The 13,956-nt window shown below is 50.6% G+C and overlaps 2 protein-coding genes across 2 annotated transcripts; both read left to right on the top strand.

The window, feature by feature from the left end:
• Positions 1-3,619: 3,619 nt before the first annotated feature.
• On the top strand, positions 3,620-5,601 carry EV422DRAFT_610990 (uncharacterized protein; the record flags this gene model as incomplete). Its single annotated transcript, XM_053073867.1, has 4 exons — positions 3,620-3,698; positions 3,883-4,102; positions 4,137-4,168; positions 4,292-5,601. 4 exons carry the CDS (start codon positions 3,620-3,622, stop codon positions 5,194-5,196), a joined length of 1,236 nt encoding a protein of 411 aa, XP_052920660.1. The 3' UTR covers positions 5,197-5,601.
• Positions 5,602-11,731: 6,130 nt separating this feature from the next.
• On the top strand, positions 11,732-13,803 carry EV422DRAFT_572504 (uncharacterized protein; the record flags this gene model as incomplete). Its single annotated transcript, XM_053073137.1, has 3 exons — positions 11,732-11,963; positions 13,067-13,160; positions 13,515-13,803. 3 exons carry the CDS (start codon positions 11,732-11,734, stop codon positions 13,801-13,803), a joined length of 615 nt encoding a protein of 204 aa, XP_052920659.1.
• Between the last annotated feature and the right edge of the window lie 153 nt (positions 13,804-13,956).

Here is a 13,956-nt window from a genome sequence, read left to right as displayed (position 1 = left end):
CCTCCCGTGGTTCATCGCCAATTGTCCCTCTTTCGTCAACGTCGGCCCCACGATCTCACTGGCACTACAAGATGTACGCGGCAACAAACATCTCCTCCCCACCGCCGCTGTAGCCGGTGTCCCCATCCCAAAGAAACCGCACACCAAGCCCAAGGTGATTTCCGTGGAGGATGGCCGTGACTCCGGCTACGAATCCGATACACCCATTTCACGACATCAGCTCCGGCGGTTGGTCAAGAAAGGAGGGGCAATCGTGGCGACCGGCTCCGTCACCCTCGACTCGAACAACGTTGCCCAAGTCCACGTTACCCACGCAAACCCAAGTCCCCCAGAACCTACACCAATGGACCTTACCTACGTTCCCCATGAAGTCCGCGATCTCGTCCAGGAGCACATCGCGGCAGTCAAGGATCCCCCCGACAAGCCGAAACCGGTAATCGAGCACACCATCCCGCTGCGCGACGGCGCTAAACCTGTATACCAACGGCTGTACCACATGTCCGTGGCCGAACTCGATGTCCTCCGAGAGCGCCTCCAAACCCTGCTCAAGAAAGGCTACATTGAACCATCTTCTTCCCCATGGGGCGCCCCGGTGCTTTTCGCGAAAAAGAAGGGCGGAGGACTCCGATTCTGCATCGATTATCGCGCCATCAACCAAATGATGATCCCCGACCGCACACCCATCCCACACCTCGTCGAAATGCGCGACCGCCTCCAAGGTGCCAAATACTTCACCACCCTTGACATTACAGACGCGTACTACGGTATCCCCATCGCGCCGCACGATGTCCACAAGACGGCATTCCGTACCCGATTCGGACATTTCCAGTGGAAGATCATGCCCTTTGGCCTAACCTCCGCCCCTGCGACATGGAACAAGCTCATGAACCACATATTCGCCGACATGCTCGACCAGGGACTGATCGTATACATGGATGATCTTCTCATCTACGCCTCCGACCTCGAGACCCATCGACGCATCCTGAAGGAGGTTCTCCGTCGCCTCCGCGCCCATGGCCTGCATATCAATCTCGCTAAGTGCGCCTTCTACAAGACGTCGGTGCTGTTCTGCGGCTTTGTTGTGTCCGACAAGGGATTGAAGCTTGACCCTGAGAAGATTACCACCGTCGTCAACTGGCCCCAACCAACCGACCGTAGTGAAGTTCGCTCCTTTCTTGGCTTCACAAATTACCTTTCGGGTTCCATCGACAAATACGCCGAGATCGCGCTCCCACTGTCCAACCTCCTCGCGGGCAAGACAATGTTCACCTGGGGTACCTCCGAACAAGCCGCATGGGACACGCTACGCGAAGCCGTCACTTCCGCACCAACCCTCCAGTGGTACGACCCCACCGCCCAGCTCTTCCTTACCATTGACGCATCCGGGTACGCGATGGGCGCCTGTCTCCTGCAACCCCCGCCCGGGAGCCCCAGGATCCCCAAAAATGCGAAATGGGAGAACATCCTACCGACCCTCCGGCCGGTGGCCTTCTGGTCACGGAAACTCGTCTCATACCAAACACGATACGGCGTGCATGAACGCGAGCTCCTTGCCCTGGTCGAAGCCGTCAAGAGCTTCTCCCCATACGTACGCGGCAGGGAATTCACAGCCCTAACGGACCACAAGTCACTCACCTGGCTCCGCTCCCAACCGCACCTATCCCGGCGACAGGCGTCATGGGTGGAACTTCTTCAAGACCATCAGCTTACCATCGGCTACGTCAACGGCAACCACAACACCATCGCCAACATCCTCTCCTGCCGCCCGGACTATGCCCCCAGATGCCACAAATGCAGGGAAGTTGTGTACGTGAATGTCGCCCTCGCAAACACAAACGAACTGGAAGACGTCGTACGAGCGCAGATCACGAGCGACAGCTACGCGATGGAAATCTTGAAGGCAATGGACAAGCCCACGCAAGCCCAGACCATCCACACCCGCCGCCACCGCTACTCAAACGGGCTCCTATTCTATGACAACCGGCTGTACATCCCCGACTCCCCCCTACGCACCCAGCTACTCCACGACTCGCACACTGCAGAAGCCGCCGGACACCCCGGGTGGTTCAACACCTACGAGCGCCTCCGGGGGCAGTTCTACTGGCGGAACCTCGAGCGCGACGTGAAGAGATACACCAGCACTTGGGACTCCTGTCTCCGGGCGAAAACAAGACGACAAAAACCCGGAATGACGCAGCCGCTACCGATCCCCACAATGCGCTGGTCAGATGTCACCCTAGATTTCGCCTATATGCCCGTCGACGCCAACGGAAACGATGCGGTCATGGTTGTGGTTGACCGTCTCACGAAACGCGTATACATAGCCCCATGCCGTCGCGACATCACAGCCGCCCAAACCGCACAGCTCTTCGTCGACAACATCATACGATTGCACGGCATCCCGAAGACTCTTGTCACGGACCGCGATTCCCGCTTCACGTCCGAATTCTGGCTCAATGTATCCGACTACTTGGGCTTCCGCACCGCGATCGCCACCACCGCTCACCAACAAACGGACGGACACACAGAACGAGCCATCGGAACCATCAAACAAATGCTTGCATGCATCCCCGATCTCTCCGGACGGAACTGGTCGCGATACCTTTCGGCCATCGAATTCGCATACAACGACGCAAAGAACCAATCTACCGGGATGACCCCCTTTGAGGCCAACCTGGGGTACAACCCCCTGAAGCCGCACACGCTCCACACCCAGACGTCACAAGAACTCCCCGGCCCCGCTTGGGCAAACCGCCTTGCGGACGTTGCACGATTGGCCAAGACCCGCATCCAAAACGCCCAGGACCGTTTTGCCCGATACGCCGACATGAAACGAGCCCCGGCCGACCCCCGCATCCGACAAGGCGCCCACGTTCTCGTTCACCGCAGCGCGATCAACATCCCGGAATATAAGGACCTGCCATCAGCGGCCCTCAAAATCCTTCCAGCATGGCTTGGCCCTTTTCCCGTTTTACACCCCGGCGAACAGCCCCTCACCTTCAAACTCCAACTCCCCCCGACGATGCGCCAGCACCCCGTATTCCATGTCGACGTACTACGCCTGTACACCGCACGGATCCCAAAATACACACAGAGCATCGATGATCACCCCTTTGCGGAAATCCTACGACACCGGGACATCGCCCGCCGTCGCCTCTACCTCGCCCGTCGCTCAGGCGAATCACCCCATACCGCGGACTGGGTGGAAGAGGATGTGATCGCCGACTCCATCGCCTTCCTCGCGTACAAGAACGCCATTGGCCTTCGGACCATCCACCGCACCGCACCCCTATCCCCGTAAGAGACCAACAATGACACTGGACCCCTCCACAACACCATAGATAGACCACACCGGACCACCCCACGCCTTCCTCTTCCCTCCATAACCCTCTTCCCTCCCTACCACCACCCCACGCTCTCGTCTTGTGAAAAATCAAGCCGGCTGTGATTTTGGGGGGGGTGTGAAGGATCCGAGTCACGGGACACTGCACGTGACTGCGAACTTCATCTTTTCTTCCTTCCCGTTTAAAAGCACCTCCTGAAAAGCCGTTCTTCTTCTTGTACTTTATCATCAACAGAGTCTCTCTTGTTACAGGTCTCGAGGTTCAGCGGAGGATTCATGATAACGGCTGCAGCGGGGAAGGAACAAGCGGGACCAGGAGCAAGGCGTTTGCCGCAAAAGGGCGGGCGGGGGAATCGTGAGTTCTTTATTTGATGCCTGTTAGGAAAGAAAAAACAATACTCCAACGCGAAAGAGTATCCCAAACACAAAACGGAAACGCGAAAGTCACGCGAACCCGCCCGCTGCTTATTAAAGCAACCCCATCCTAGCACATATAATTGTGGTACTGTAGTCTCGCTACTCTGTGGAGTTGTTGGTAGTTGAAAGGCAAAGCCACGGGCACAGGAATGGGGCCAGGCACAGCTCAGGCCGACCCGTGCTGCGCCACCCATTTCTGGACGTTTGTCGCGACGGCGGCGGCGCCGTTTTTGGCCTTTTTCCTTACCCGCCATTGCCAACATCATTGCTATCGCTTCGACAGACATACACATACAGAACCTCCGCCGGCGATATTCGGGCTCAGGACCTCCTAGGCTTGAGGTTCCCAGTAAACAACACTCAATCTGAATCACAGGCTGCTGAGAAATATGGATTTTAGTGATGAAGGTAAGCAGTAAAGCATCGCCGGCATTGCGTACCTGATTGCGGTGGACAAGGGTGTCGTACAGCTCCAGGAGTTCACCACAGTGTTCTGATACGCATGCTTTCGACCTTTTTATATTTGCCCAGGACAAAACGGCTTGCAACAGGACCTTGGGCAGCCGGAGCGGGACGAATGGGGAGAAAGTAGGAAGCCGAGCCCGGGGGCAGCGGTGAGGGGGGCAGCGGTGAGGCCGGGGGCAGTGCAACAGGACCTTGGGCGGCCGGAACGGGACGAAGGGGGAGAAAGTAGGAAGCCGAGCCCGGGGGCAGCGGTGAGGCCGGGGGTGAGGCCGGAGGCCGCGGTGAGGCCGGGGGCAGCGGTGAGGCCGGGGGCAGCGGTGAGGGGGGCAGCGGTGAGGCCGGGGGCAGTGCAACAGGACCTTGAGTCGAGCCCGGGGGCAGCGGTGAGGCGGGGGGTGAGGCCGGAGGCAGCGGTGAGGGGGCCAGCGGTGAGGCCGGGGGCAGTGCAACAGGACCTTGGGCAGCCGGAGCGGGACGAAGGGAGAGAAAGTAGGAAGCCGAGCCCGGGGGCAGCGGTGAGGCCGGGGGTGAGGCAGGAGGCAGCGGTGAGGCCGGGGGCAGCGGTGAGGCCGGGGGCAGTGAGGGTTTTGAAGCAAGGGAAGCAGTATCGATACAGCGCGGGTTGTATTGACTGCCGGGTGAAGAGCTTTTCTCGATTCTATCGTGCGCCGTGGCCGGTTTTGGCTCGGGCAGAGGCAATGGGGAGGGATTTCTTCTTCGGCGAGGGAGCGACGCAGGCAATCATTTGTGGGGCATGTTGGACGGCTTGGAGGCGAGTGGGGGTGTTTCAACATGAGGAGGGCCTGTCTCGGGATGCTTTCCACCGAAAACCTCGAAGTCTTCCATTCGATGCTGCGAGCCACCATCCGACACCAGGACACGGCAAACCAAGTCGCCCAGAAAGCAATGTTCATCACCGCCCGAGATGCGTCACCGACATCCGTTCTAACATCCTGGCGCGCAATGACTGAAGGCGTAAATGAGCTTGACCGTGAACATAAGAACAAGGAAAACCACCCGTCAGCTTCCGAAAGCAACTCGGAGAACTACGAAGAAGCCGTCTCACGCATGCGTGATCATCTTGTCCATACCTTTCACGAGCTGTTCCACATGGACTTGGATATTATCCACTCAGAAGAAGTCCTCAAGACGACAAAGCACGGATCAAGGAAGATTGGTTTGTACGAGCTTCGGCGACCCGGGCTGCCCCCAGTTAGTGCCCTAGCAAAGCGACCAAAGAAGAAATCACGAGTTACCCTTGAAACTTTGCCCCCCATCCCCGTTCCGCCGCCACCGCTGTCGGGGATATCTCATCTTCACTTGTATTTCATATTATATCTCTTTACTTCTACTTGATCCGAGACCCGGGCTGGCCACCCGAGCTCTCAGTGATACATTACATAAGGCGCCAAGCCTCACTAAAGCCACGCAAGCCCCACTGGCAGCCCATATATAAAGCTGTCAGTCGAGCGGCCGCTGCGAAGAGCTTCCTACTTTTTTCTTCACTACAATACACTGCTCTCAGTCCTCTCAGAAGGGCCCAATATCATCTACGTTTTCTCTGACGTTCCATGGTAGCACCACCTACCGCTAGCATCACCAAGACATTCCTCGTCAACGTCGCTCTTCTACCGGACGTCGCCCGTAAACTCGTTCACAAGCAAGAATGGACCAACAAACTCAAGCTATCGTTGCGGCTGTCGCAGCTGCTTTCGCTACTCGGGAGCGTGCTGTTACGCAGGACGTCCAACGAGCCGAACGTTTCAGACTTCTTATGGACGCTCGCAAGAACAAGCTTGTCGAATACGATGGCGCCAAAGCTGCCAAAAGGATCGAAGAGTTCGTTACGTCTCACCACAACTTTCTCGAGTCTCTCACTGTCCCGGCTGTAGCAGCTGGAACGGACGGTACTGGAGCTGCCAATGCCATACCCTTTACTATGGCAGAGTACGCTCCCACGCTCACTCCCTAACTCAAGGGTACTGCTCTTGAGTGGTACAATAGGACTTACGCCGCTGGACCTCCCGCAAATTGGGCAGCTTTCGAAACGGCTCTTGTCGCTCACTTTTATCCTCGCAACTTGCGTAATACTATTGAGCTTAAGCTCTCCGGCCTCAAGCTCGGCGACTCTCTTGAGAAATATATCAAGGAGTTTCAAGACACCAATAATAAGCTCGAAGCTGCTCATCGTCTCGATAACACTCAAGGCACCATTCCCCTTATCGATCAGATTCGATACTTCAAGGCCGGTCTTCTCAAGAATACGGTAATCGGTCATTATCTCGCTGAAGCCGTTACGAACCTCGAAGTCTTGGGCACTACCAATATCAACACCCCTATCACTCTCGATAAAGCTATCACTGCAGCTCGTCGTGCTCATGTGGCTCACGGGTTCACTGACGGCAACCAAGCCAATACGCCTCGTCCGATTGCCTCGGCATCAAGTGCTTGTGGCGGCCGTGGAGCCAGCTGCGGTCGAGGTAGTCGTGGCGGTGGTCATGGCGGACGATTCGCCCCTTACACCAATCCTCAAATTACGGAATTTGAGCAAGACTTAGATGATATGACCTTTGGGCTCAATGCCCTTGATATGTCATACTACCCCCCTGGAGTGAGTCGTCTCACTACAGGTCAAGTTCCCTACCAACGTCAACAGCCCTTTCGTCGATGTGGACAATGGCAAACTACTCACGTTCCTCGTCAACGTCCAACGACTCCTTGTCCCCTTCGTAACAAAATGGGACATTGGAGAGTTGAATGCGGGTCAAATGGAGAAAATCGACAGCAAGGCTCGCAAACCCAGAACCGACGCAGTGGTTTTCGACAGCGCGGTCGTGGCGCTCAAACTCCGCAGCGCAGTCGCCAACCTAATCAACAACAAGGTTCAGCCAATCAGGTTGATGCTGGGTCACGCATTACGGAAATTCTCGATGACGCCGTCAACTCTGGGAATACTACGAATACTACTACAAATCAATCTTCGAGTTTTTTCCAAGGTCGATAGAGCCCCTCGGTAGCTCTGCTCGGCCTACAACATACGATCCTACCGATAAACCTGCCTTCGAACCACTGTCTGCTGGACTCTGGGTCTCTCATTGTCGCATCGGAAACAAGTTTGCTTGTGTTCTCTTTGATAGCGGCGCAACTGGGTTATTCCTTGACAAGACATTCGTCTAAAAGCACAAGTTTCCCAAGAAACGTATCGAACCAAAGCAGATATGGCTGGAAGACAAAGAATCCTACATGATTCTCGACACGGTTGTTTCGGAAAAGTTAGATCTATGGGATCTCGAATCTCAGTCGCTTTTCTTAGTTGGACAACTTCCCTGGCTAGTCAGTAATCTGGCTTACGACGCTATTATTGGAATGCCTTTCTGGCGTTTCTTTAATTACGCTGAACAATTATCGATGGATACCTTACCTATCCTTCGCTGGACCAATTACGGCCCTATACCAAACGCACCGCAGTCTGTCACTATCAAGTGCAAAAGAACTTCAAGAAACTGGGAAGACGTCGGATATATCCCGAAAAACAACAACCCTTACTTCGATGTGCAACGAGATCCGGTCTATGACAAAAGACCCGTTTGACCTGTTCGGATCATTAAACCTGTGGATACTCGTACTCTACAAGCCGCACCTCATTACGTATCTCGACTCGCTCAAGCCAATGCCCTTCGCAATTTTCAAGTCATAGAAATGACTTCCAAGCGATTCAATAAGGCTTGGCGACGGAACAAGTTTGAAAAAGACACGGTCTGTCACCTTGCTCTTAACGAAATACCGGACGCTCCTCAAGAGCTTAAAGGAAATCCAGGACATCTCAAGGATATCCTAAATAAATACATCAATACGCTCTTCAAGGAACCAGAAGGTCTACCTCCTGATCGCGGAGAAGATAATTTCAAGATCAAACTCACTGAAGGTGCTGAACCCGTTTGGCAACCTCTTTGGCACATGAACAAAGAAGAACTCACTGAACTCAAGAAACAAATCACCTCAATGCTCGAAAAAGGATGGATACAATCCTCCTGAAGTCCCTGGGGAGCTAGTGTCGTCTTTGCGAAAAAGAAAGATGGCGGATTACGCATCTGTTGGGACTACCGAGGTCTCAACGCCGTCACCAAGAAAGATCGCACTCCTTTACCCAATATTTGTGAGATGAGGGATCGGATTCAAGGTTGTAAATGGTTTACACTTATCGATATTCGAGAAGCATACCATCGCCTTCTTATATGAAAACAAGATCGAGAAAAAACGGCAATACGAACTCGTTTCGGACATTTCGAGTATTTGATTATGCCGTTCGGGCTTACCAACGCACCTGCTGCATTTTAACGTCTTATGAATAAGATCTTCCATAAAGATTACGACGAATTCCTTGCTACCTACCTGGACGACATTTTCATTTTCTCGAAGATCTTAGCCGAACATCTGGAACACGTCGATCGTATCCTGAAGAAACTTGAAGAACACGCCCTTTTCATCAAGCCTTCAAAATGCGTATGGGCTAAAGAAGAATTCGAATGGTGTGGACATATTGTCGGAAGACATGGTGTTTGCATCGCGCCCTCGAAAATCCAAGCTATCAAGGATTGGGCAACTCCAAAGTCAACAAAAGGAGTTCAGAGCTTTCTAGGGTTCACGAACTACTTCCTCGACTTTGTACAAGGTTATTCGGACATCGCTCTGCCCCTATCAAGCATTCAATCTTCGAAAGTCAAATTTCGATGGGGTCCTGAGCAACAAGAGGCATTTCAAAAGTTGAAAGAAGCGTTGATCAATGCGCCTACGCTAGCAACAATTGATAAAACCAAGCCGATTTACGTCTATACCAACTCATCAGGCTACGCTATCGCTGGCTGGATTGGACAACCTTCTGGCGATGAAACGATCCCTACGAATCTGCCTACCCTCGTCGGACAATGGAAGAAGTTACCTTGGCTCCGGCCTGTGGTCTTCTTTTCTAGAAAGATGAAGGACGCAGAAACTCGATATCCTACGCACGAACAAGAGCTTTTGGTTCTTGTTAAGATGTTGGTCGCCAACCGACCATATCTCATTGGTCGTTATTTCCGATGTTCAAGTGATCACAAGGGACTCGAATTCATCCAAACGCAACCCCATTTGAGCAGAAGACAAGCCAATTGGGTGGAGAAGCTACAAGAGTATGATTTCGATATTCAGTACTTACCTGGACGATGGAATCATATCGCCGACATGCTCTCCCGCAATCCAATCTATGCGCCTCGATGTGTAGATCGTCAACGACGCCTCGACATGCATACGCAGATCAGCAACATGCTTGTCAATGAACCTTCCTCCAACGCTATGACAGACGATCCACAAAACTCACCTACTTGCTCAGAAGAAGAATGGAAGAAAGCGCTACGCGAAGATCCATATTTGGATTATCTCGATGAAATTTCTCGAAAGCCCCAACATGAGAAAACTTCGAAAGAACTCCGTTATACGTTCGAAAATGGATTAGGACGACACAAAGGACGTCTGTACGTTCCTGAAGACATTTGCCCAAAGATTTTCCGGAAATTCCATGACGAACTCGCCACCGGAGGACATCTCGGTGTTAAGAAGACTCTCGCGAGAATTCTTACGGATTATTACTGGCCTACCGTACGCTCCGACGTCATCAAAGACGTTGGAACTTGCAAATCCTGTCGACAATTCAAACCTGGTCAATGTCGATATGGATTTCTTGGACCTCTTCCTATACCTTTTGGAAGATGGCACACGATTGGATTCGACATTTTCGAAGTAGATGAAACAAACTCTTGTCTCGTCTGCATTGATTACCTTTCCGGACGTGTGATTCTGACACTGATCAAGAAGACAATCACTGGACGCGAACTAGCCCAAGTCTTCCTAGATCATGTTTGGAAACATGTCGGTACGCCAAAAGTCTTCGTTACGGATCGCGAACCTCGCGCACTTTCCGACTTCTTCCTCGCATTCGATATTCTCCTTGGTGTAAAACACGAATTTGCTACGGCTCGTCATCAGCAAACTGACGGCAAAGTTGAGCGAGCCATCCAAACCCTAAAAAGGATTTGGAAGCAATACCTCAACTACGACAAAAGCAATTGAAAGAACCTATTGCCTTTAATCAAATTCGCATACAATACCGCTCCGAGGGAGGAATATGAAGGTTTATCGCCATTCGAAGTAGATCTCAGACGCTCTCCAATCCTCCCGGGTTGGAATCCAACACTCAAAGGACAAGAACTTAAACTTCGAGCTGTAGATCGAAACGAAATCGAACTCTTCAAGAAAGGGCAGGAAGACATCGCCCGTATCGTACGCGAAAACCTTCAGAGATCGCAAGATCAATTCGCACGTCAACACGACAAAGGTCGAACGCCAATCGCACACAAAATTGGCAACCTCGTCGATCTTAATCGACAAGGAATCAACCTAGAAGTAGACGCTCGAAGAGGACTTTGATACTCAGCTACGTGGATCGGACCATTCAAAATTATCGCACTAGGAGCACATCCTGATACCTACAAACTCGATTTATCACCATCGAAGATCAGCGGCATCTGGCCCGTGTTTCACGTTGATATTTTACGACCACATCGCGAAGAGCAATTTCCGCAACGTGCAGTTCCACAACCTCCTCCACCAATCGAAGAACGCGGACAACCTGAATGGGTTGTTGGTTCAGTGCATGTGTATTAATCTCAGATTAATACACATGCACTGAACCACTGTTAATCTCACTGTATATTAATCGTTAGAAAACATTATGCTTTTTGTGTATTAATCGGTGTATTAGGATATCCTTTCTGTATTAATCGTCATAATTGGATATCCTCTTCTTTCTGTATTAATCGTCAAGCAGGTCTATTCTCTAATCCCCTAACTTTCTAACTCTTCGCCTCCATAGCTATCCTACATATACACAGTAAATACCCAGCGTTTTCCCTACTAAAATCGGACGCCCTTTAAATCCAAGTCTTTAGAAACTCGGACACTTTGAAGTATCGAATTTGTACAAGTCCGAAACTTATCGCCACAAGGCCGAATCGCAGGAAACTATTACATCACGTCTCCTATCGATAGGACTTGTCCATATCGGGCCCGCTCTGTCGCTCCCCCATCTATCCTATTTCTTACCCCGTGCGATTCTTTCATTCTGAGCTTTCTGAGCCGCTTTGGGTCTAACCCCCCTTTTCCCAGTTTTTCCCCTCCATAACTCCTACTACTTCTCAACTTACTTATTCTTCTTCCTACATCTATCCTTCATATATATATTCTATATCTTTTCAAATACTCTCTACATATATTTTGGGTGTCTGGGTTTCGGGTTTAACACTAATATCACTTTTTGTTTTCTAAAAAAACGATACACTTTTTTCAAACATCAAAGTACAACTGAGTTTTTTTGACCATTCTCAGCTACCCAAAATACTCAGATTTACCCCACTCGATTTGAAGGTGTAAGCGCGCTTATCCATTTCTTTTATTCTGAGCTCTATTCTAAACATGGGCGACGACGATCTTGTCTATGAAAAGGTGTACACTACAATGTCAAAGATTGAAAAGATCGACAAACGGAAAGAGTTCATTCAGGACGTGATCAAAACAGAGATCCTCGACGAATATGAATCTGATCGCTTGCTCAGTCTTATCAAAGCCGAGGAACTATTCAACAAATATAAGGAACACTTCAAGAAGAAGCCAAAGAGGAAAGTCGTTCAAGAGGTGGAAGACGAGGGTGCCGACTTTTTCTCGCGCTGGTAATCACTTCCTATTCTCGCGCTTGTTCCGAATTCATTATATACCTGCCATAGCTTTATCAAATAAATATGCCAACATCCGTTTTCGCTCTTAACGATAACATCAAGTTGATCGACAACACACTTGTGATGCGATTCACCATAACTGATCTAGAGAGCCTCGAAAGAATCTGTTTATCGATGAAATCAAAGCCCGGATACATGGCATATATTAAAATGAACGAACATAACCGATATATCTTCAAACAGATCTATTCGATAGCGACTCGGCGGAATTTCAATGAAAAACGCGAGTTCCTCTACAAGTCCGGATATCTGGGAGTCGTTTTTACTGACGGGCAATTAAGGATGATCTGCGGAAGTGATAAAAATGAACGAGTGGGTGTTCTCGATATTGAGATTTAGATCTAATAACACTGTGTCCAGAAATTGAGGTAACTGTTTGAAAGAGTAATACTCGCCGGTATGACGATCCTCGCGCTTAATTGAGTGTTCGTCGAAGAGAACAGCAACGGCACTTGGAAACTGAACGGATACCTAGTATTATACGTATTGATATCGCAATAATACGATACCCCTCTCGCGGCGATAACAGTAGAAGATTGGTCTAATATTTGAACAGTTACTGTAATTCGAGTGTTGTTCGCATTCATGTACCCTATGAAACTGGCGTGGGCCACGACCCCAGACATCCCCGCTTTCCATCCAATGGGTCCGAAACCCCCTGTGTAGCCATTCCCGTTAGTCAACAACGTATCAACCACACCGTCTTTGATACAAACAGCAGATTGAATGATTTGTGAAGCATAGACGTTCGTATTACATGTCAAGTCGCTCTTCACTAATGCAGTTGTATTGCACGTAACCGTGTTCGTATTTATCGCACCCGTAACATCTAGAGAATTTGCAGAAGCGCTAACAAGGGTCGCTTTGGGAACGGCTTGATTATACTGAATCTGTCTTATCGCCACTCCACCCGCTGTCGTCTGATTTGCGTATGCCCATGCGATACCCCATACTACATAAGGCATGGTATTTGCAAAACTAAATGAATTCCCATCTGTGGTCCAACTCGAAGCAGGTATATTCGAAAACGTCGCGATTGTTACCATAGCAGACTCGGTTGTTCCGGCAATCACGGAGAACGTAGTAGGCATCGCCACGGCGTCCATCAGGTAGGCGGTGAGTTTGATTGAACTCATAGGAATGGCCGACGGCAGTCTCAATAACGACCAATGAAGACTTTGTGTTGTTGAATCTAAACCTAAATTGGCCGTTGAGGTGCTAGATGTTGCCCACCGCAGTCTGGATGCAATGGAGGCGTTCATGTACGCATCGAATGGATGTCCCGTATATCCATCTACACCGTTTCCATTTGCATACGTGTATTCGCTGGAGGCTGTAACTGTATAGCCGTTCCATGAGGAACCTGTTGCTGGCGTTGTGGGGTACGGAAATAAAGTAGTTGTCGATGTTAATGCTGGACTCTTCAAATCACCGGTCACGTTAACATTTGACCCGACATATAGAGATTTCGCAACAGATGCGCCTCCATTCACTACAAGGGCGCCTGATGTGTTAGAGGTTGCATCAGCAGTGTTCGAGACCGAGACGTTACCTCCAACATTTACGTTTTTCGCAACAGAAGCGCCTCCAGAGACTTGCAACGCACCGGTTCCTACTCCTGTGGAATCGGTTGTGGTAAAGACAGATGCAACACCATTAGATGTAAAAATTTTGAACCAAGTGGTATTTTCGGCCGAATTCCACACGGAAAAATCTCCTACAGTTCTCAAGTCGTCCCATACTCTGACATAAGGGTTGGAACTTTGGTTCGGATCTATGGAGAGAGGACCTTGTGAACCTGTAGCAGAAATTGTTGCTAAATTCCCGGTGAAAGTCATGTTTGCTGACACTGTTAAATTGTTGATAGAACCGGTAGGAATAACAACTTTTCCTGTACCATCCACG

Source organism: Fimicolochytrium jonesii (assembly GCF_025526975.1).
Source record: "Fimicolochytrium jonesii strain JEL569 chromosome Unknown EV422scaffold_47, whole genome shotgun sequence".
Lineage (NCBI taxonomy): Eukaryota > Fungi > Chytridiomycota > Chytridiomycetes > Spizellomycetales > Powellomycetaceae > Fimicolochytrium > Fimicolochytrium jonesii.
This window is presented reverse-complemented; position numbering and strand designations above follow the sequence as displayed.